The sequence below is a fragment of the Hipposideros armiger genome, unplaced genomic scaffold (assembly GCF_001890085.2).
Source record: "Hipposideros armiger isolate ML-2016 unplaced genomic scaffold, ASM189008v1 scaffold_1, whole genome shotgun sequence".
Classification (NCBI taxonomy): Eukaryota; Metazoa; Chordata; class Mammalia; order Chiroptera; family Hipposideridae; genus Hipposideros; species Hipposideros armiger.
The window spans coordinates 2220144-2244434 of NW_017731351.1; the positions used below are offsets into that span (position 1 = coordinate 2220144).

General features: G+C 37.5%; 1 protein-coding gene across 4 annotated transcripts in view; it reads left to right on the plus strand.

The window, feature by feature from the left end:
* SCLT1 (sodium channel and clathrin linker 1) overlaps positions 1-24291 on the plus strand; it is a 101823-nt gene that overhangs the window by 61424 nt on the left and 16108 nt on the right. For all 4 annotated transcript variants that reach the window (XR_002126342.1, XM_019663462.1, XM_019663584.1 and 1 more), the window contains 3 exons: positions 463-608; positions 3110-3302; positions 9317-9513. Coding sequence is in view for 3 of the 4 variants with exons in the window: in XM_019663462.1 (XP_019519007.1) it covers positions 463-608; positions 3110-3302; positions 9317-9513 (536 nt within the window). In the remaining variant the exon portion in view is untranslated. The remainder of the gene's footprint in view (positions 1-462; positions 609-3109; positions 3303-9316; positions 9514-24291) is intronic.

A 24291-nucleotide genomic window follows, 5' to 3' on the forward strand; every position in this document is an offset into this window, starting at 1 on the left:
TAGCTAACCCGGAGTGGGACTTCAGAGTCACTTTTAGATAATTTTGCTTATTGTACCACAGCATGTATCTGTTTTTGAATATTGGAATACAGAATTGACTTGAGGAATATTCATCCAAGAATCAAAGCAGTTATCTCTTAAGTGGTGATGTTTAGAGTACTTTTTTTTTCATCAGCTATTTTACATTTCTTTTTAAAATATTAAAAACAATTTGAGTAATTTACAATGAGCATGAATAATTTAAAAAAATAAGCAATTATTTTATATGTCAGTTTTTAGCATTGTATTTTATCAATGTGGAACAAAATTCATTATTGATATGTTTTAATGTGTTACAGTGGAAACAGATGAATGCATAATCATGGGCTTTGATTTCTTATCATTGCTTTCAGTTTCTGAATCTATAATTTCTTAAGACAATTTTGTTCTATAAGGTGATATACATATAAGCCTCCTCTGCAGATTTATCGTGAAGGCATAGCGAATGAAAGCGATTACAGAAAACTGGAAGAAATGCACCGAAGATGCCTGGCTGCAGAGAGATCAAAAGATGATCTTCAGCTAAGACTTAAGACAGCAGAAAATAAAATAAAGCAGCTTGAAATAAAGTAAGATCTTCTTTAGGATTTTCTGTGATAACTTTCAGAATTCATATAATTTTTGTCAGGTTCTTTACTTTTTGTGTATGACTAATCATTATATCTTATGTTAAGAAAAAAAAAAACTTTGGCACCTAATAGTTTTTTTTCAAGATTATTTCTGAAGACCAGTTTCTTCAGGAAGAAAATATTTAACAGCACTATACCATTTTATTTTCAATTTCTCCTTTTTGGCAGTTAATATAAGATGCATAAATGTGGTATCATTTGCCTTGTTTCTCTGTCCCATGTAGTTCCTAAAAGCTAGTAATTAATGGGTGAAGGAGGGAGAGGATTAAGAGGTACAAATTGGTAGTTAGTTACAAAATAGTCACGGGGATGGAAAGTATAGCATAGGGAATATAGTTAATGATACGGTAATAACTATATATGGTGTCAGATGGGTACTGGATTTATCAGGGTGATCACTTCATAAGTTATGTAAATGTCTCATCACTGTGTCGTCCACCAAACCAATATTTCCCAACTGTAATTGGGAAATAAAATAAATCAATAAAAGAGAGAAACTTAGAACAATAGGAAGAACACATTAAGCAAAACCATGGATAAATACAATAGTCTTTATTCTTTTGAATTTTCTAAACTATATGTGCTGGTTGAAGCAAAAGGTGTCACACTTTTGCTTCTAAATGTATGATGGGAAGTAGTTATAAACGGGGTGGTAAACGGACATAAAAGGTGAGGTTTCTATACTGCACTTAAACTGGTGAAATAACACTACCAGTATTCTGTGATGTATGTATGTGTAATGTTATACCTAGAGAAATTACCAAAAAAAGTTATACAAAGAGATAATACTCAAAAACAGTAAGAAAATTGAAATGGAATTTTAAAGCACATTTAAGTGTATAACCTAGATTTTAGTTATGTCCCTGCAAGGAAGCCTTGCGATTTTTTCTGCCAGGCGCCTTCATAGTATTACTAGCTCAGGATGACTTTAAGGCTGATGAATCCTTGGATCATTCAGGTCGTTTACATTCAAATTCCCATTCGAGTTGAGCAGGCCAGTGGTTATGGTATCTCATTAGAAACTTATGTTTCAACTAATGCTTAGGGTAAGACCAACTACCTTACTGACTCCCTTTAACAATATATGGACCTTTCTCCTAGCCCACCCATTCAGTGGAACCCCACTTCAGTCAAAGTGTGAGTTCCAACACCCCACCTAAGATGTAACTCTTCTTATACCACACAGGGCAGTCAGTGCTTCTGCCATTCTCTGACTGTTTCAATATCCTCTCCATTTCTGGCTTTAGGGATTGCCCTTACATTCTTGCCATTGCAACTATGCATTTAAATATATTGTTGAAACATTGTCACATTTTCTTCAGCAATCCTAGGTGTTTCCTAACAGGAGGTTTTCAGATTACCTAATACACACATATTACTAGGATTGGAAGTCAGTTAGCCTTTTTCAGCCTCAGTTTCCTCATCTGACATGAGAATTAATAAGATAAAATATGTAAAGTATCTGGCATACAGATGATCAATAAAAGGAAACAAGTATTTTTGTTATTATGCTATAATTTTTAAAAACTAGTAATTAAACCAAGAGGCTTGATGTGATCCAACTTTCATTTTTTTGTAAGAATTCTTCATAGATGGTGATATTTTGGATTTCTATTTGGAGGCATGTGAGTGTTTCTGATCTTAGCATCTCTCTGACTTGATCATTCTAGATGATCATTGCCTATATCCATCATTTCATTAGCAGCTTTGTCACAAGGTTGAGATAGAAAAGAAGACCTACAGGTATTATGGGAAATGAGAGACTTGTATATTCCTCGTAACACCTGTTAACAAGGCAGTGTTCACAGTATTTGATTTTCTGGGATTGAAAAGATAGAAATTAAAGTGAGAGAAATAACAATTAGCAGTGTATTGAAGCAACATAGGCACATGTTTGGAGATTGTGTCACTCAATAATCCATTGTAGAGAAAGTTCAAGAAATATAACTTTTTTAACTAATACTAAATAACTAGAACTTTGTAAAAACTATTTCTAAGACATATAACAGGAGAACATGAAATAGATCTTATTATAATTTAGGAATATAATCAGCTAATGCCGTTCTGTGCAGTTGATAAAATAAAGGAGTTTGCGTTATTAACTATTTCACCTTTCTTACCCTTAGCTTCAGCTTGTCCCCTTGAGGTCCTCTTTACACAGTGATTCTCAATGTTAGTAAAAATTTGAAAGAGGTTTCACATAGATTTTCTAGGTGAGTGATAACAGTTCAATTTATCTATCGTTAGTTAAGATTACTATGTTAAATGTATTTGCCTGGCATAATATGACATTGTGACACCACGTGTTTTAAGTCTACAGTGAAAAGATATGGCTCAGGACAAAGAAAACAAAAGTTTTTCCTATAAAATATGCAGACTTCTTGACTTCTATTACACATCATTGCTTAAGTTTCTTTCTTCTTTTTTTTTTTTTTAATCAGTTCCTCAGAAGAAATATCACGTTGCCAGGAAATGATTCAGAATCTTCAAAATATACTGGTGTCTGAGAGAGAGAGCTGTGGATTTGTCAGTGAACAAAGGCTAAAACTTCAGCAAGAAAATGAACAACTACAGAAGGAGACTGAGGAGCTAAGGAAAATTGCTCTCGAGGCTCAAAAAAAAGCAAAATTCAAGGTATGTTCAAGACGAGTTAGAGTTAAATGTGTACCTATGGAGATCAAAATATAGAAGATAGAGAGACCTAGTAAAACATTGTAAGGACCTTTTTTCTTTTGCCTTCTCATCAGATAGCACTAAATCATAATGCTGAGTGTTAACCAGGCTTTTCTGTATTATAGAACTTGGCAAGCATACTTGAAAATGATTGCTTTCACTATCCACACACACAAAAAAAATTCTTTTCCAACCATGAAATACACTGATATTCCTGCCAAAGCAATTTAAGCAGTGCAGTGCTAGCAAAACTATAGATTAGATAACTTTACAGACTGCTGTCCTCTCTTCTCTCTCTATAATAGCCTCTCGAAAATTGAACTCTAAAACTAGCGGTACAGAGGATGCTGCATCAGTAGGCTCCGAGGACCGCTCCTAGGTAGTCTGAACATTCCATGCTGGGAAGAAGGCAAGGGACAAAACTCCTCCAGAAAAAAGTGTCCCCGTGTTTCCTTTCCCATCTCTCCCTCTTTTAATGCTTGCGTACTTTGGCAGTAGGGACATGGGGAGCTGTCTACGGGAGCTTCAGGAAGCACAGGCATCACCACCAACATGTTGCTTGCCTTTTTCCATTCCATGAGACTTTTGTAGAAAGTGTCATCAACTCTTGAAGAAGATCTGTATCTTCTGGTTTCATAGTCAGGATATGGGGTGGTAGTGCCAGTACTTCACTTTGTTTTTAGCTACTATGAGGACTCATAAAAAGTCAGATTCCAGTCTCATTCGTATCAACATGTGTTTATTGAATGCCTCCTATTACAAGTATTAAGCACTGTAGTTACTTATAAAAGCTTGAACTCTGAAAAAGAGAGCCTTATATATCATACTATACTCCAGTCTGTGGGAAATATTTGAAGAACAAAGGGGAAAAAATCATACTACCAGATATCAAGACTTGATATAAAGCTACAGGAATAAAAACAGTGTGTAATCTACACAAAAATAACCAACTTGATCCATGAAATAAAATAGAAGAAAATATTATTCATACAACCAACAAAAGGACTCATATATCTAGAATATAAAAAATTACCAATTAATAAGGAAATTATTAATAAGGAAAAAACAGTTAATAAAGAAATAACAGAAATCCGATTTCCTAACATGGACAAGGCTTTGATAGGCACTTCATAAAAGAATATATGAGAAGATGTTCAACTTCATGCTTTATCAGGGAAATACGATTAAAACTGTGATGAAGTACCACTACATACTTACAGAAATGGACAAAATTTAAAAACTAACTATCAAGTGTAGACAAAGATGTAAAGCAACTGAAACTTTCATATGATACTTTTGGGAATGTAAATTGGTACAACCTCCATTTGGCAGCATCTTTAAAAGTTACACATGCATATACACTATTTCAGATAATTCTGCCCACGTACCCAACAGATATGAGTGCTGTGTTCATCGGAATGTGTACGAGAATATTCATAGAAGTTTTAATCAATCAAAATACCAAAGACAGCTCAAATACCCATCAACATGAGTTTATATAAATAAATTGTGTGGTACATTCACACAATGGAATAGATGAAGCAATGAAAAAGAATGAACTGTGTCTATAAGCAATGGTGGATGAGTCTCACAGACATAATGCTGAACAAAGAAGCCAGACATTAAAAAAAAGCTTATAGTCTATTCATTTCATTATATGAAAGTGAAGAACAGGCAGAATTACTACAAGGAGGGAATCAGAATCGTGGTTCTATTTTAGGTGGGTGAGCACTGATTAGAAGGGCACACAAGGGAGCCTCCTGGGGTATCTAAATATGGGTGGTGACTCTGGTATGTCAGGATACTATGTGTAAAAATGGAAGTTGTACCCCTAAGAGTTATAGACTTCATTGTAACAGAGAGAAAGGTAAATCTTGGCAGAGGAAAATGGGTTGGAGTATAGATAAAACAAGAGTTGACCATGAGTTTGATGATAATGGAAGCCGGATGATGGAGCATATGGGATTTGCTGTAATATTATTTTTGTGTATGCTTAAAGGCTCCCATAATAAAACAAAAAAGTCTGTGTACTTTGTTGACAAAATATTAATGTCACCATCTTATAGTTAACATTTCATATTGTAAATTTCATACGGATTAATAACAAAATTATTGATGATAGTATAAAACGTTAGTAGGAAATGTAGTCGAATATTTAACCGATAGATGAGAAAGACCGTTCTCAGCAAAACAAAAAATGAAAGAAATTACAAATGAAAATATTAATAGATTTAAGTACATAAAGTGTTTAAATCTTGAAAGCCATTTTTAAATGTTTTAATAAGAAGTGAACAAAATCATTTTAGTAAATATGACAAAAGTCAAAGACTTTCATAATAAGCTTTTAAAAATATAAAAGAAAAATATTTCTAACCCAATAGAAAAGCATGTATGAGACATGGAACAGAATTCACAAACTATGAAAAACATTGCTAATAAACAATTTTTTAAAAGTTTAAGCTCAAAATTAACTGCAAAGTTTGTGTGAGTAAATGTGCAGCCGAAAGTATAAAATGGTACACATTTAGAATCTAAAATTCATTCTTAAGAAAACAATTAAAATATTTATAATGCAAGAAGTTCACTGAAGCATTACTTATAATAACAAATTAGAAACAAACTATCTAGAAATAAACAAGTGAATTATGGTACATCTATAAAATACTGAATTAAGCCATTAAAAACTATGCTTCCAAATAATTTATAATGCATTTGTAAGTTTTTTAAAAAATTCTTAAGCTTTAAAAACATAAGACAAATTACATGCATATCTATTTATATAAAAGTCATGCACCATATAACAATATTTCAGTCAACCATGGACAGTGGTCCTATAAGATTATAGTGGAGCTGAGAAATTCCTGTTGGCTGGTGACATTATCATAGCTGCCATAGCGCCACATGTTCATTACTCTTGTGCTTGTGGGGACGCTGGTGTAAACCAACCTGCACTGCTAAGTCGTATAAAAGCACAGCTCGTACAATTACATCTAGGTGTGTGTAAGTGCATTCCATGATGTTCACACAGCGACAAAATCTCCTAATGATGCATTTCTCAGAGGGCGTCCTCGTCAGTAAGTGGCACGTGATCACATATATTGTAATCCTGTACACTCTGTAATCTCCATTTAAAAATTCATACCTGGGAACAAAACGGGGAATGAAGACCAAACATGTTTATTCTAAGTCACGATATCACAGTCAGGCTACACTGGTACCTATGTCAGCAGTTCGTTACTTTTTATTGCCCAGCAGCATTGCCGAGTAGTAGTAACCTCTAACGAGCTGTAATTCTGTTTTATGGAGGAGAAGTGCTCTCGGATAAACTGCTTTGTGGCCGATTCTTCCTTTGGCAACCTGGGAGCCTCGTGCTACACTCAACTGCTCTCTTGAAAAAGAATGTGATCTTCCACAGATAAAGTGAAAAGAGCCAGAAAGACCAAGACAGTTGAACATTGAGAAATCAGTTGGCTGAGAACCTTAATAACTTATTATATGAAGTGGCTTCCATTTGCTCTTAAAGCCACTGCATGTCTTTTAGCTCTAGCTCTCTCCTTTCCTAACTCCTTTCTTCCTGCAAAGGCTTTCCATTTCTTTGTACATAAAATTAGGAAATGGATAATTTTTTTGTAATTCTCCCCACTTGTGTGAGTAGTTCTCTGCAGAGGAAGGGCACACAGGAAGATGGCAGGGAGACCCTACGTCCTTTCCCTCTGTCCAAAGTTCTGAGTCCCAGTGTTAGTAGGACCTTCATTACAGATCAGCTGCTATGGCCCTTAGCCTTCCCGCGTCACTGCAGACATATCCGATTTAACAGTCAGAATTGCATCAACTAAAGGACCGAGGGTGTGTTTAAAGACTAAATTTTGACACCAAAAAGCCATCATTTATTCAATCTACAGATGTGCTTTGACAACCTTGCTGTATTTCAGGTTCTAAAGATGCAATAATAAAAAAAAATAGACATGGTACCCACCCTTAAAAACTTATAAATTTCACAGAGGTGGGCAAACTTTAAACATATTTACAAACTAATAAATACTTTTCTGGAAAAAGTATAGAGAGAGCTTGTGACGTAGGGACTTGACTTTGTCTAGATAGATAGATAGTAAGTGAATTATCCTGCAGAAACAGTAATTGAGCTGAGTTTTAAAAGTTGAGTAGAAATAACTAAGATAAGCAGAAGGGGAATTATTACAGGCAAAGGGGAACAACATGTGAAAAGAAACCAAAATGAGAAGGCATTGTGGCAGAAACAAAGAAGGGAGAAGAGGGGCCTGTAGCACAAGCTTGTAGAAGTAGGCAGACCAGGTTATCACAAAGGACCTTTGAGCAAGGCTTTAGATGTTCCAAGTGGCAATGGGGAGGTAACTAGGTAGGCGAAATTCTAAAACTACACTGATGCATAAATCACTTTTTAATGTATCCACATACATTAGGTGAGAAACAGAGACAGACAGTCCCGCCTAAGATATCAGAACCAGGGCTTCTCCTGAGCAAGCGGAAATTGAGGCAAGGAAGGAGGAGCATATTCAAATCTAAATTTGTAGAATCTAATAATTCAAAAATTACTAAAATAGCAGGAGTCAAAGAGCCTCGGGAGGCTTGCTCCGCAGTAATGCAGCACAAAATTAAGCAGTCAATCTTGTATTTCCAGTGCCAGTATTTACAAAGTCTGGAATTTCTGCTTGTGTGCTGCTTGAGAAAGCCAGTGTAAGAGCTTTAGGAAGCATGTTGCACTTAGCAGGAGTAGGGGAGATGGGGCGTGTGCAATTTTCCCCTATGAGCCATGGGTTTTGCTATTGTTGGGTTTTCCTGGGTGATTTTTGAGTTGGTAAAGTTGGATCCCTTTTGGGGACCCCTTTCATTCTTTTTTGAGTTTGAAAGTAGCCATGTTTAGTGAATTACTAGAAGCCATGCCAGCTGTGAAAATTTTGAAAGCACATTACTTTAAATATCAAAGGTAAGTATTCTTTATATTTCTTTAGTGTAGCAAAATAAATATTGACTGCAAGTACACCAAAGAAACTGTTCTAATAACTATTTCACCAGTTGCTTCAAGATGATAATCAGTAGTTTCATTCTAGAAGCAACAAGAGAAAGCAATTCATTGTATACCTTAAGGCATCAGGGCTTAATTCTCTTCCTGGATCCCAGTCAAGAAAGCTTCTAGGGTATCCAGAGAGCATTTACTTGTGTGTTTGTTCTGCATTACGGTATTTGTACTGCAATGACAGATAGGTACTGAAGATATTTCCATATGAGATTCTGAAACTCGTTATTATAGTCTTTTATTTTCCTGGGGAAAAAATACATTTATACTGTAACTGAAATGATAAAGGAATTCCTACATATAATGTTCTTTGACTATAAAACCCCTTGAAAGACAATCTGAGATTTAGTATATTAATCTGAAGTGGCTTGAAGAGATGCTGGGCTGGTAAACGCATCAGGTGCTGGGAGGATGGCACATGTGGCGAGGGCACGGAGCCCCAATCGACCCTACGTGCTGTCCTCTGTCCCTCTTCCTTTTGGCTGTTCCCGATGGTAGCCTTTACCACAAACTGGTAAACTTTTTTTTTTTTAATGGCTTGATTAAAAACTTAACTCTTAGTTACTGAGAGCATAAACATTAGGGCAACAGAAGTAAAAGTAAATAATGAGAGCAGTTTTATATTAGATGGTACACTCTTTTCCTCCTGGACTTTTAAGGTGTTAGGGGAAACATTGCAAAAAATTGTAGCCCATCCTAATTCTGGTTTCACTAAATTTATAGTACTGAAATACAAAATGTTTTCATTTGTGATGAAAACAAATTGTAAAGTTAATTTTTGTATAGATTTCTCATCCAAATAGTTGTGCTGCAGACAATACAATGAATGATTTCTTTTGTATATATCATTGATCAGTCTCTTAGATATGTCTTAGACTAACAGAAAAGAAAAAGAAGATACTGTGTTCATTTTATTCCCTAGATCAGTACAATGGAACATGAATTTTCAATAAAGGAACATGGGTTTGAAGTTCAGTTGAGAGAGATGGAAGACAGTAATCGGAATTCCACCATTGAACTGAGGCATCTCTTAGCGGTTCAACAGAAGACAGCCAACAGGTGGAAAGAAGAAACAAAGAAGCTTACTGAAAGTGCAGAAATGAGAATCAGTAATCTAAAGTAAGTCCACTATTAAACACTTGATATATTTTACAGAAGAAACTATTTAACCTTTCGTTTGCTGTCTGTGCCATCATCTTTTTGTAAAAAATGTATAATTCTGGACCTTGTACTTATATTTTTTATTCAGCAAATATTTCTTGAGCTATTATGAAAAATATTTAGCATTATAAACCAAAACTAATATTGTATATTTTTGTCGATTTTATGCATATTCTGCAAAATGATTTTTGTTGTACATGGCAGTTTAGAATCTTAATACTATTTGCACACAAGTCTAGCAAAATAATGTTGTGTAATCGTGACAGAACCTGTTTGGCCTGCAAAGCCTAAAGTATTTGCTCTCTGGCCTTTCAAGGAAAAGTTTGCTGACCCCTGCCGCCCCCTCCCCACTCCATCTCCCCCCCCAAGAAAGAACTTGAGCTTTTCTGCTGAATGAGATGGGGTGCTGTAGAGGGGTTTAAGCAAAGTGATATGATCAAGCTGAAATGTTCAACAGACCAGAACCTCAATGTGGGGTGTTGTAAATTCCTTCCACAGCACAGGAAGAATTGAAGCTCCAATATTCTGCTTATTTTTCTCATTCTGCGCTTTTGTTCAAAGATTGCCTTGGGACTTTTTGCTCTGTTTTCATCTCTTCAATGTTTTGAAGTGTTGTGGAGTTTTTAATGGATTGATTAATCTGAATAAGCTAATCTACCTTTACTGGATCCAAACATACTCTTTAACAATATCTCACCTCATTTAGCACAGTGATCGATCGATAATACTGTATCTGTGTGAAAGCTAGGCTTTGGATAACTTGTGTCTTATACAGAGTTTACATGTGTCTGTGGTCATTACAGGATTCAGGAAGTTGAAATGAACTAGAACTACAAAATAAATCAATCAGAACTGTTGCAGTTGATGTTAGTATTATTTCTTAACTAAAATATGCCAACAGCCTTGTGTTTTCACCATATTACCTTGAGTGAAACACAATGCAGCCAGACGCAAATCAAGAGAGAGAACTGGAAAGAGTTTTACAGTTGCTGTACTTACAGTTCCCCGGGGTGAGCACAGCACACGCCCTGGGGTTCGTCACCAGACAGGGGGAGAAGGGAGAGCAGCGGACGATGCCATTATGGCGGTTTCCTCTGGGAGGACCGAGGCAGGGCGAACAGGTTTAGGACTGGCTAATTTGAATAATTCCAGTGGGCTCTGGGGCATAGAGACTCTCCTGGTTGTCTGATATGTAACCCTGAGGCAGTAAACACGGGTGCACAGGGGCTAGAGTATGAGAGCCGGGTAGGGGAGAGGTTGGGGGTGTGAATTCAGTCAGCTGCTCAGGAAGGGAAACTGCCAGGCTCTAGCCAGAGCCTCAAAACTGAGTCAAGACAACATTTAAAGACAGCTGTAAAATACCTCAAAGCAACAACAAAAATAGTGTCGCTCCCTAGGCCCAGGATGTAAGGACACATTATTCTAATGGGCTAGATCCAAGTGTCTAGCTTTGATTTCTTTGTAGCACAGTGTCGAAATGGGAGATGAAAAAGTATCAGTTGCTTGTGCTGGCTGAGATCTTTAAAATATCTTGAAAAATGTAGCAGGATTTGTGACTATTTCTTGCTTAGGGAGTGACTGCCCATGCTGAGGCTGCCCTGTAAAGATTTAATACCCTATTTTCTAGCATAGCTTTTGCGTCAGTATACTGTGATAACTAGACACTGTAGATCTACTCACAGAAAGCTTTTGTCACTTGGCAGATATTTTGCATCAAGTTTAAGAGAAAGGCAGTGCCTGCCCCTTTGTGTGTCCCATTACGTTTGATTTTTCCATAGTTTTCAGGAAAAACAAAAAGTAATGAATAAATCAGTTTGATTTTACATTATCTTTGTATTAAAAGTAATATGTAGATTATTAAAATTATATATGTTAACTCTGCCATACTAGAAGCTCACTAATATTTTATACACTTGCTTTATGTTATTAGTAAACTTAACTGGAAATATTCAAAATTGCTAGGATTCGGGGTTTTAGGACACTTTTAAAGTATACGGCAGGATCACTAGCATCTTGGGTTTCTCTCTCGCTTTAACTCCATTAAGTTCAGAATTGCACCTTACAATTAATTTAAAGAGCCTAATCCTTCAGTTTGCAGATATATGCAGGTACTTCCAGAAACAAAAGCAGATACCTCAAAGCTCACTTTAATGTATGTAACAAACATTTGAGCAACCCCTCTTTTCTGAGCATTCTGCATGATGCCAGAAACACAAAGACAAATGAGAGAAGGCCCGCCCTTAACAAGGTCCTGTGTCCCGTTCCCCTCATTTGTTTCTCCTCAAAGCATTCGTCACTGTCAGTAATCGCATTGTTTATTTCTTTCCCTACGTTTTTCATTTTCTTTCTTCCCCATGAGAATATCAGCTCCGTCCCGGAGACCCTAAAAGATGGTTCAGCCCTAGGATGTACTCAGAACATATTTGTTGAACGAATGAATGAATGCGTGAGTGAATGAGTGAATGGAGGCTAGTGAATTTCTCAATTATTGTTTCTTTTCTAGACCAAATTCTCCTTCCAACTTTGACCCTTTCTGCAGAATCTTAGTTTTTGAAATGCATTTGAACTTGAGAAACATGATAAAGCACAATGTGCCCTACTGTTTAAGAGATTCCATCACTGAGAAACTTGAGTTCCTAAGAAACTTACAGCACTGCCTTATAGTGAAACTTGCTTCTCATCTTAGAAACTTTTAAAAGTGCTGTTCATTTTAAGAGTTGTTATGAGCACTAAGAGTTGATGATGAAGCAATCCATAGTCCAGAAGGTAGGCATTACGACCGAGTGAAATCATTTTTAAGAATCAGTACTTCTCATAATCAGGGTCATACTTTTAGAGGAAAAAATATTTCACCAACAATGTGGCTAGGGTTTTTATCCAATCATGTTTGAACTCGTGTTCGAACTCCTATTCTAAACTCTGCAGAAGAATAAACTGGTCATACATGACAGACCCCTGTGACCCCCGTCCACCAGCAGGTACTGACTCACAGTATTTGCTGAATTAATATGAATAGATGAGCATAAAGATTTATGTAAACGTACAGTCCACAACATGGCATTGGGCACTTGATAAGTGTTCTGTAAATGTCTATAGGTGATTTATTTGAGAATTATTGAGATGTGGTTTTTAGAGGAGCTTGCCAGCCAGCAGTGCAAGGCCAAGAAGAGTCCCTTCAGCCGGAGCCTGCGATGCAGTGGCAACTCGACGGGCAAGCAGGGCCCATAGCCCATCGGTGACAGATAGAAAGGGCTTTACTCAAGCGAGCCTGTGTCCAGAAAAGCTCATCAGCACTGCCCTGCTGCCTGTCATGACGACATCGTCATTCTTTTGAACACTGGAATGATTTGTTTTCCATGGGGTTTTTGGGTGCTATTTTTAGATAAAATCTGGATATTGTGGAAGGAGCCTTATATTGTAGTTTCCACTAGTCAGGACCTTGAAAAGGTTCACAGAATAACAAGGACAGGCCACCCGGCTCTGCCATCGCTCCCCCCTTTCCTGAACCTCCACCGTCCATTGCGGGGTCTTCCGCCTCCTTAACGTTTTTCGGTCCACCTGCCTTTCTCCTCACCACCCTTGCCTTAGTTCAGGCCACCCTTCTGTCTGACCTGGATTACCGCCACAACTTTCTGATTGGTTTCTGGAACCCCAGTCCATTTTCCCTCTACCATTTGCACCCTATGCCAGAGACAGCTTGTAATATAAATCTTGTTCATTCATTCCACTCTCCCATCCCTTCACCTCCCCAGTTAGGAATAAGTTGACCACACAGATTTTCTGATCTGACCTTCCATATGTTCCAATCTCATTTCTCATCACTTTCAGCTTTTTATCACTCTCTTCTACTCAAGAAAATGTTAGGGAAACGTCCACCACCTTAAGGTCTCCTTATTGTAATAAGAATAGGAAGTTAATAGTACCAGTTTTAAAGATCAAAATTATATCCAAACACTCAGTCCTTTAAACATAGCCGCTAGGTAATCAACCAGCCAGTCACTGCCCTTTGTTAAACCACAGAGCAGTGTTGGGGAGTGGGGCGCACAGATACTTTAGTAACTGCTTTGCTCTTAAACAATAAGGAATTGCCTTGAAAAGGCAATAGCAATGAACAAAACAGACAATAATATCTGCCTTCATGGACACTTCACAATAGGGGAGGCAGACAGTAAATAAGAGAAATCAAATATGTAACGTGATAGATAATGATAAGCGCTCAAAAGAAAAGCAGGCAGAACGGGGACTAGGCAATGTGTGTCTTTTTCGAGGAAGTGCAGTTTTACAGGTCAGCAGGGATAGCCATTCTCACATCTCCAGCCCTCCTCCCCTCCTTCCCTTTGCCAGACAAGCCCTGGTTAAGTCCCACCTGTCGCCCTCTGGAGCCTTCACCCGCTCTGCCCAGGTGGCTGGAGAAAAACCACAGCAGTGCTAGTGGCCTCACTGTACACTCACGGTCACAAAAGGCTGCCGTGGAATCAGTCTGTATCTGCTACTCTCCACAGTGACTGTTCCGCACCCTGTGCCTTTCCTCCAACCTTTTACGACTCCTCTGCATCATCACTCTGCATTGAAAACCTCTATTCTTTTCTCCCAGAAAAGAGAAACAAGCCAAAGAGAGCTTCCAGGACTCCCACTGATATGCCTATGTGCTGCTTTTCCCGCAGACTGGGCCGGAGCAGTAGATGAACTGTCCCTGCTCCAGTGTCCGTCCCATAGAGCCCACCTCTGCTTTGCTGTGCTGCCTCCCTGCTGGATGCTCAATTAAATACAAAGAGTCTTGTTTCAAAATTATTGTCCAAGAGCATGCCTAACATAGCAACATGAAATGGTTAACTGCCCTAAGAGAAAAATAAATAGAAATAATCCATGAAATACGCACTGTAAAGCAAATCAACCAACCTTTTTTTAAATAAATTTTTTTTAATTTTTCAATTACAATTGACATACAATATTATATTAGTTTCAGGTGTACAACACAGTGATTTGACATTTATATAACTTACAAAGGGATCCCCCTGATGAATCTATAGTACCCACCTGGCACTATACATAGTTAATACAGTATTACTGACTATATTCCCCATGCTGTACGTTACATCCCCATGACTATTTTGTAACTACCAATTTGTACTTCTTAATCCCTTCACTTTTCCTCCCTGCCCCCCAACCCTCCTCCCATCTGGTAACCATCAGAATGTTCTCTGTATCTATGAATTTATTTCTAAGCACCATTCCTAGAGAAATGAAATCTTGGTTTGTAAATTTTCTTAGACTTCCCACCACTGCTGGCGCACCTGCTCAGGTATGCTCGGCAGATCATACCAGGTAACAAAGCCCTGCCTACCCTTCGTCGTCAAGAAGCGCTTTGTATCTTGACTTCAGTTGTAATCTTGAATCCAGTAAATATAAGGAGGACCTATTTCAGTTTCAAACCTTACCCCTTTTTCTGTCCAGCCTTAAAAGCCAAGTCTTGGTAAATGACCTTCCAAACCTTAAATAAATTGAAAATACCAAATTTTCAGTGATTTAGTGATTTTTTTTTTGCCTCTTAGATAAAAAGGGAAAAAAAGGGAAATAGACTTTTCCTTCCAAATCAAGAGAAAAATACCATCATTTGTCACCAAATATGGGTAAGATTGTTTTTTATTTATTACGCAATATTCTTTAAAAATCGCTTTTTAATATCAGTACAAAAGTGCGAAAACCTCGCCCTGCCATTGGAGACACAACACTCAAGTTGGGGAGTCAGACCACAAAGATCTCCACTAATACAGGTTTACTCTGCTACCAGCTTTTTGGCAATATTATCTCTACTTTTATGGAATTAATTCTTTATTTTACCATTTCTATTGATTTGAATTTATATCAAACTCAATCTGTATGTCATGGCTAGGAATTTACGCTGTTCTCAAAGCTTATTAAGTAATGTTTCAGAACTAACATGAACTTTTCAAATCATCCGTTTGGCACATACTGAAGGCATTGTGTTTATGTTGTTCCCAGTTTACATAGAATCCTAGAACACTGCGTATGTCTTCCCAAAATAGTCTCCATCTTTTATGCATAACTCTTAATTTGACAGCCTTTAGATATTGAAAAACATAAGCTTTGCAATTATGTATTTATAAACAGACTTAAACAACAAACTATTGAAATATCAATTTTTAAAGATATGAAAATTTTCTGCACAATATGAGTGACTGACTTAATATCTTAATGTAGGAGCCTACTGGTGTATATAAAAAGCCAAAACCCTAGATTCAAATCCATGGTCTGTCCCACTGATGTGTGATTATGTATAAGCCAGTTAATTTTTTTCAAGCCTCAATTTTATCAATAAGAATAAAAACTACATTAGGTTGCTAGGGTTATTTATGAAATAGTATAAATATCAAAACATCTCATAACCTGTAAAGCATCATGAAAATGTTATATATTATTATTAGAAAGATCCTATATTTAGGCTCTTGTTAGGTTTTTAATTGCCGACTGTCCCCGAATTGCTAGTCCTTGACTTTCCTTGAGAGAGTTTCAACATCCTTTTCAGTTCTAATCATGATCTTATCTTTTCAAGTTCAAATGGATATTAATTATTGTCACTGCTTTTCCTTCTGCCATTCTAGTTCAGCGTAACACAGTTTTTAATAAATCCATGATAACTACATGGGGAAAGAACCCTTCTTGGAATGCTCTTATTAAAGATGAGAAAAAGAACCAGATTTTTCCAGCCATCACCTCTCCTGCTTTTGTGGCAATCTGGTATTTGTTCTAGGGGTTAGAACACTGTTTTTATTAAATTTAAAAAGTCCCATGTTCTATGATATTTTTGGTAGGTTGATTGGTTGAGGAATATTACATAAAAATAAATTGGTTATCAAAAATAAATAGGTTACACTGTTTTCATGCTTTGAAATTTAGTCATTTTTTTTTAGAAATCTCTTTTTAAAACATAACTATGCTTAAGTTAACTATTTCTTGGTTATAGGATAAGTTTTATAAAATTATAAAAATGTGAGAAAGCATGATGTTCTAACAAGGTTTCCTTGTCTATATGTAGGATTTTGCATAGGAAGGTCTGGTTTCTATAGGATACCATTACCCTTTGCTTGTTGGTTTAAACCACAGTGTTGGAAATGAAATACAGTCCAATATGCTGAGAGAGACCTTCTGCATGTGTCTGCTGTGTCACCGGAATGTGTTAGTATGCTCTGACATGCCAACATTCAAGTGTTCACTTCACAATAGGAAATGTTTTCACAAGATTTTGCATTAAGATTATTTCCTTTCATCAAAGGATTATATGTGCAATCATGCTGACAAACTGTGTACTGTTTTTAGCACTTAAGGAGGCTGCACAGCATTCTCAATGAAGCGCTAACTCGGGTCACTCAGACCTGAATTTGAATCCTACATAGCCCCAACCCTTTACACTTATCTCGAACCCCCATATGTTATCATAGGATTTTTTTATATGAAAACAAATGTAAATGGTTAAGTCCATGCCTGGTATGTAAGATATTTAGGAAGGAAGCAGTAAACACAGAACTTAGGACATAGCCTTTATAAATGCTGAGAGATTGTTGTATTTCAGGTAAACCATGATATGAGGAATGGGATATGTGTATGAGAAGCCTACGTGCTTATTTCATTTTTAATTGTACAAAAAGCATTACTAGTTCTAGAAATTACTAGACTTCAGACAGCAAGATTTATATATATGAATTTTATTCCTCCTCTTTGGAGACATAAATAATACTGAGAAATATATTGGGTTGTCAGAAAAGTCATGACGCATGTTTGCGACAGACGGTACTAGTTCATTTTGGAAGTATTAAGAGTCATTCGCATCTATGTTACTCCTGTGTCATTTGACAGCTGACAGATCTAGCTTCATTCTAAAAAAAATTGAGCGATTTGGTTGAGTTTTGGAGATTTTACAAGTTGAAGATGGAAGACCAAACTGTGCATGTTTGCCATATTTTACTGTTTTACTTCCATAAAAGGAAGAATGCGCATCAAGCTTGTGAAAAGTTGCATAAGGTTTACGGTGACAATGCTCTACAAGAATGTCAGTGCCAACGATGGGTCACGAAATTCCGTGCTGGTGATTTTGAACTCAACAATGCTCTTCGGTCAGGAAGGACCACCGAGGTTGATGACGACAAAATAAAGGCATTGATCGAGTCAAACCCACGTTACAGGACACAAGAGATTGCAGAAACATTGAACATCCATCATTCAAGTGTTCATGATCACCTGAAGAAGCTGGGATATGTAAGCAACCTTGATATTTGGGTTCCTCATGAACTCAAAGAAGTTCATTTGATGGCACGTATAAACATCTACAATATGAGGAAAATGATCCTTTTTTGAAGCGACTAATAGCTGATGATGAGAAGTGGATTATTTACAACAATGTGGTGTGCAAACAGTCTTGGTCCCGATGTGATGATTCGCCTCAAACTACATCAAAAGCAGACATTCATCAAAGGAAGGTTATGCTCTCAGTGTGGTGGGATTTTAAAGGTGTCATGTCTTTCGAGCTCCTACCAAGGAACCAAACAATCAATTCGAATGTGTTCTGTTGGCAATTGGACAGTTTGAACGAATCCATCATCCAGAAACGTCCAGAGCTTGTTAATTGTGAAGGAGTTGTGTTCCATCGTGACAATGCGAGACCACACACAAGTTTGATCACCCGTTAAAAATTATTGGAGTTTGGATGGGATGTGTTGCCACACCCACCATACTCTCCTGACCTTGCACCATCAGACTTGCACTTGTTTCGCTGTCTTCAAAACTCCTTGCATGGTATAATATTCAATTCAGGTGAGGCTGTAAATCAGCACCTTGTTCAGCTTTTCGCAAATAAAGACAGGTCCTTCTATGAACGAGGACTTATGAAGCTCACTGAAAGATGGCAAAAGGTTATCGAACAAAACGGGCAATATATCATTGATTGATCTTTGTTCTTTATATAAATAAATGACCTTTGAAAAACATAGACAAAATACGTCATGACTTTTCTGACAACCCAATATATGAAATCAAGTAAAAAATCTTCCTTTCTACAATTAAAAAAATCTAAAGCATTTTCACTGATACTTCTCACTATTGGTCATAGTACAAAATTACATGGCAGCCATAATTTATAGCTTTTGAAGTAGAAAATTAAAATGTTTGCTTATTCCAATGAAAACAATATGTCATGAACGTTGGTGCTCTATACTGGATATATTTACGGTCATGTCCATGTGATGTATGCTGTGTTGTGCTGGTGGTGTACCAGGCTAGACGCCAGCTGGCATTCCTGTATCTTTGGGGAAGAATTCATTTGTTTTGCTTAGATTGTGGTTTTGTTTTTAGAACTATTCAATGATAAAATCCAAGTCTTCAACCAGTTAGGTTTTTTATTAATAATAAATTACAAAATAAACTACATTAAATACATAAAATACATTTAAAAAGCAAATGGCTTATTTGGTGCGTTTGACTTCCCCTGGAAGTGTTTCTCTGTATATATCATCAATTTATGCATTCTATCATACATATAAAACTGTTTATTAATAGCTATAAAAAATGAACTTTTTCAGATTAAGTCCCAACATCCTGCTTTCCAGTATGCCATATTTATCATCAAATCTTTCCCACAAAAAATTTGCCTTTAAAAACATGTCCTCATTACTTCATAACAATTAAATTCTTATAATTTGGCTACTTTCTTGCTTACTGTGTGCCCACCTACTTACTACAGTTAAAGAAAATTAGAGCCAAAACCAAATACCAGCATAGCCAGAAAACCCTTAGGATGCCAGCTAGAGTCCTCTCTGAACTAGTTTTGCTGCCTTAGGAAATCTCCGTTCCCTATGACAACTGACAATTAAATGTGATTTCTTAAGATCTACCCGTAAGTAAGTAAAACCATAATGAAATGTAACACAAAATAATTAAATAAAGTAATTTTTTCATAGAAGGAAGTTTTTTGTCCTAGTATCAGGAGCTTTTTAAAAATTTGAGTTCCTCTGTGGTATCTTCTTTCAGCTTGAAGTTTGCAGTAGTTTGTACAATTTTATTCGTTTCTAATTACTCCCATTGTTTACTCTTCTATGTTGAATTGTATGCAGTAAAGAGAATTTTGAGCTTCCAAGATATGACAATATTAATAGTTGCTTATTAATACACAGCATCTGTAACTGTAATATATCTGTACTAGGTCTTACTTGAGTGATAGATTAGGTTTATAGATTAAATAAAAAAATCTCTATGAGAAAAAAATGAGGTGGCATTTGCCCTGCCAGATATCAAAATATATAAAGCTGTATGGTGGTGTTGCCCAGAGATAGATCATTGGAACGGAATACGGAAAAACAGAAACCATGTAAAATTGGAGATTTTGTTAATGATAATGTGGCATTTCAAATCAATGGTGAAAAGATGATGTTCGAAAATTTTTAAGTCATTCAGAGTATTTCTCATTTCATATACAAGATAAATTCCAGATGGATTAAAGAGCTAAATAAAAAAAGAAGGTATGAAGAAGAGATAAGATTATTTTTATTATCTTGGAACACAAAAGTTTTTATCAAAACACAAAACCCAGAATCCAAAAAAGAAAAATTTTAATTAATTGACTTAACCATAAAAATTAAAATTATATATATGAAGAAAGATACTGAAGATAAAAGAGAAATGACAAAAACAAAGGGTTAATATGCAGGATCCATCAAGAATTGAATAATTAAAAAAAAGATTAACAGCCTAATAGAATGATAGACAAAGTAAGTGAACTGGCAGCTCCCAAAAGCGGAAATACAAAACGCTTTAATCATATCAAGCCAGGTTTAGCCACATGATTCACTGAAGATAAACACATTTAAACAACAAGTTTACCCAGCAAGTGGGCAAAACTAAACTATGGTTCACACGCAGTGCCCGCGAGTTCCTGGGGAAACAGGAAGCCGCCTTGTGGTATTGGTGGGAATGTGAGCCTGCAGATCCTTTTCACAAGGTCCCATGGCGGTAGCTAACAGAATTGAAGCTGTGCAGGTCCCTCTGCTATTGCAGGTGCAGGAATCTGTCCCACAGGAATGCTCGCCTCTGTGTAACTTGCAGTAACATACCTGCCCTCGCCGTCGGCCGGGCCCTTCACCTTACCCGGGGCTGTGAGCATAGCCTCCTTCACGCTGGGTTCTCTGTTAGGAGTTTTCTCCCACTCCATTCCACCTTTCATAACGCTGTCAGAGTTGCTTTCCGGAAAAGCAAACCCGATCCTGGCCCTGGCTACTTAAAGACCTCTGTTGTTGCCTCTCGGCTTTTTACAATCTTTCCTTCACCTTATTTGTTATCAGCAGTATACCGTGCTCCCTCTGTCCTTCACGTGCCTTATATCACGGCCACACTGAAGAGCCGCCCCAATAAACCAAATGTGCTCTGTCCGCCCTCACAACTCCCAGTGTGTGCACTTCATTCACTCGTCACGGTTCTTTGCTGAGGACACAGCAGAGCCCAAGATCCCCCCTTTTTCTCTGAAGATACTGGATTATTGATGAGGAAGTGTATATTATCAAATACATACACGTTTAAAATCAGGTAATAAGTACTATGCAGAAATGTAAAACAAGCCAATGTGCTCATGAATGGGTGGGAACCTGAGACCGGCACACAAGGAAGACCCTGTGAGGAAATTAATGTTAAGATGAGAGCTACTGACAAGAAGGATCCTGCCATTTAAACGTCAGAAGAGCATTTCAAGCAGGGAAAACAGCTAGTGTAAAGATCCCAAGGCAGGAATATACTTGGTATGTTTGAAGCAAGAGAAATAATATGCAAAGTGAAGGCAACAGTGGCAGATTTCGGCAATGTATTGTTTCAAATAAGGCCAGCTCACACACAGCAAACTCGGAAACCCCAGGAGCTGAGCACACAAAAAGGTTCATTTCTTGCTCACAATACACATCTAAGGCAGTTTGGCAGGAGGGCTCTGCTGGTAGAGGCTCCACCATCTTGAACTTGTAGTTTTTCCAGATCACTGGAATGGGGGAGGCGGGGGATGGAAGAAGAACAGTGGCTCTTAAGTAAATCAGCTCTGAAGTGATGACATCACTTCCTTGTACCTTCATTGGCCAAACTACTCATAGGACCCAACCTTACTGCGTAGGAGTCCGGGAATGTGTATGGAGCGCATAGAACGTTTGCTGAACGCCGTTTCTGCTGCAGACAGGAACCCTTGATCTTGTAGGGTTTTACTAGCCAGGTTAAAGAGTTTTAAGTGCGACTGAAGGCCAGTAGACAGTTTTGGAATAAGTCACCTGGTCAGATTGTTTGGGGTTTTTTTTAAGATCACTCTGGCTTCTAGGTGGAAAATATAAGTGAGTAAAAAAGCTGGAGAAGGACTTAGAAGACTATTGCAAGAGTCTTGTTAGGAGATGGTGGTGGCTTAGAAGAAAGAGACAAGTGGAATAATTGGGGGTCTTTTTTTTATTAGACGGAATAGAAGGTGTTGATAGATTTGATGTGGAGGAAGAAGGGAAAGAGGAATCAAGGATGATTCTACCAGTAGTTTGTATGTGCTGTTTATTTCTAGGGATGTCTTTTTCCAACTCCCCACTTGAAAACATTTTCTTTCAGACCCATCTAAAATATCATTTTTCTCTGTAAGGCATTCTTAGGTCCCCTGACAAATCGAGTCTTTCCTTTTCCTACACTCCCATGCCATTCTGCTCATTCTTCTTGGCACTTACTGAATTATAGTAGAGCTATCACTCACGTCCATGTCTTCTGCAAGACCACGAGCTCACATCTTGCCTGACATGTAGCTGTTTAATAAAATAGTATTTAATGAATGAATAAATATACAATATGTAATATTTTCTTCTCTTGTCCAAAACTATGTGTATATAATTGCACAGCATTTGAGCCCAAGGAATTCTCTTTAATCTCTTAAATATTATTCTTGGCTATATATCTGTAATGTTTGGCTGCCATAACTGCTTTTTTTCAAGTTTTGTTGTTTTGGTTGTTTTTTTTTAAAATTAACAGGATGAGAGGCAGCTGCAGGTACTGGCAGATTACAAAATGCATAATTACTAAAAGTAACTGAAGCATATTATAGTATAATTCAACAGAAAAAAAACATCTGGCACATGCTATGTTAATTTGTCATAAGAGAGTTTCGAAGAAAAAGCATTTGCTGCAGCTGGCAGATCCATCATTTCCTTGAAATGAATAGTACACCTTTGGTTTGCAATTCTCTCCTCTAACATAGAATAGAGCCTGTGTGATTTACTCTTCAGTCGTCACTAAAGGATTTCATGCCCTGAGGAAAGTTCCCCTTATGCTGTATCAACCGAAGTATGCATGGCTCATTCTTATCTCTTTTTTTTTGTTTTGTTTTTTAAGATTTTATTGGGAGTTGGGGAATCGGGGAAGGGGAACAGGCAAGTTGCTGTCCTTTTGTTCTTCAATCTAGTTGTGAAGGACGTCACTTCACTGGCCCATGTTGGTATTATGATCATTGTGCTCTTCCCAGCTGAGGCCGATCGGTCGCCGGCCCTTGGACGGCCACTCACAGTAGCTCACGGCAGCCCACTGCAGCCCCACTGCAGCCTATGCCGTCGCTTTTGACTCACAGCAGCCCAGCTCCAGGTCAAGCTGTTGTTCACCATCTTAGCTGTGGAGGGCGCAGCATCACTGGCCCTCATGTGGGATCCGAACCAGAGGCCCAGCTGCTCAGAGCTGGCGTCCCAAGCCAACTTCTACCCAAACAACCACTCGGCCGGCCCGGCTCATTCTTATCTTAAATCATGCCTCAATAATGACAGAATGATCTGAGAAATTATAGTAATTAATTATAAAGCCTGAGATTTTGGCCCAAATTTCAAGCTCTTATCTCGTGCCTTAAGAACCATAACTTCTCTTATATAAAATAATTCTCTCTTTCATTGTGGGGTAAGATGTCCATTTCTATGACAGAGACAAACAGCAAAGGACTCATTGCTGTTAATATTATAAAACAGCTTCGAATGCTGACCTTTCTGAATTGATCTGTATTTCCACCTCTCCATTGAACATTTCTGTAGGTTCGTCAGGCTCAGCTCTCACCATTCCTTCATGCCTAGCCCAGGTTTTTCTTTCATCCTACAGTTCCCATTTCTGTGAGTGGTAATGTCGACTCAGTTCCTCCAGCAAAACGCCAGGTGTCATTCTGAAATCCTTCTCCTCAGACCCCTAAACCAGGTGCTACTGATTCTATGCCCCCACCAATATCTCTTGAATCTGTCTGTTTCCCTCTGATTGTTGAGGCTATCAACATTGTTCACCTGGATTGCTGCTATAACCCCTCATTTACCGCAATCATGTTTCCTTACCATTTTTCCTGCTATAATCAGCAAGATTTTCTGATACTCAAATCTGATCATGTCACTTCTTTCTTAAACTACTGCTGCACCTCCCAGTGTATGATGATAAAGCCTGAATTTCCCATCAAGACATGGAAGACCCTTTGCAACCTGTATTTTCTTGTGTTTTCAGCTTCCTGCTCTCTCACTCCTACACCCCGCTCCCGGTAACTCTCTCTGCCCCATTCTTTCTGCACTTAACTTTAAGTTTTATAAATCTATTATTCTTTCATCTTTTCTGGCCTTCACACATGGATTTGATTGTAACACTCTTCTTGTCCTTACCCTGCTTTTGTCCATCTAACGTCTGTTGATCTCTCATATATCAGCTTAAAAGCCT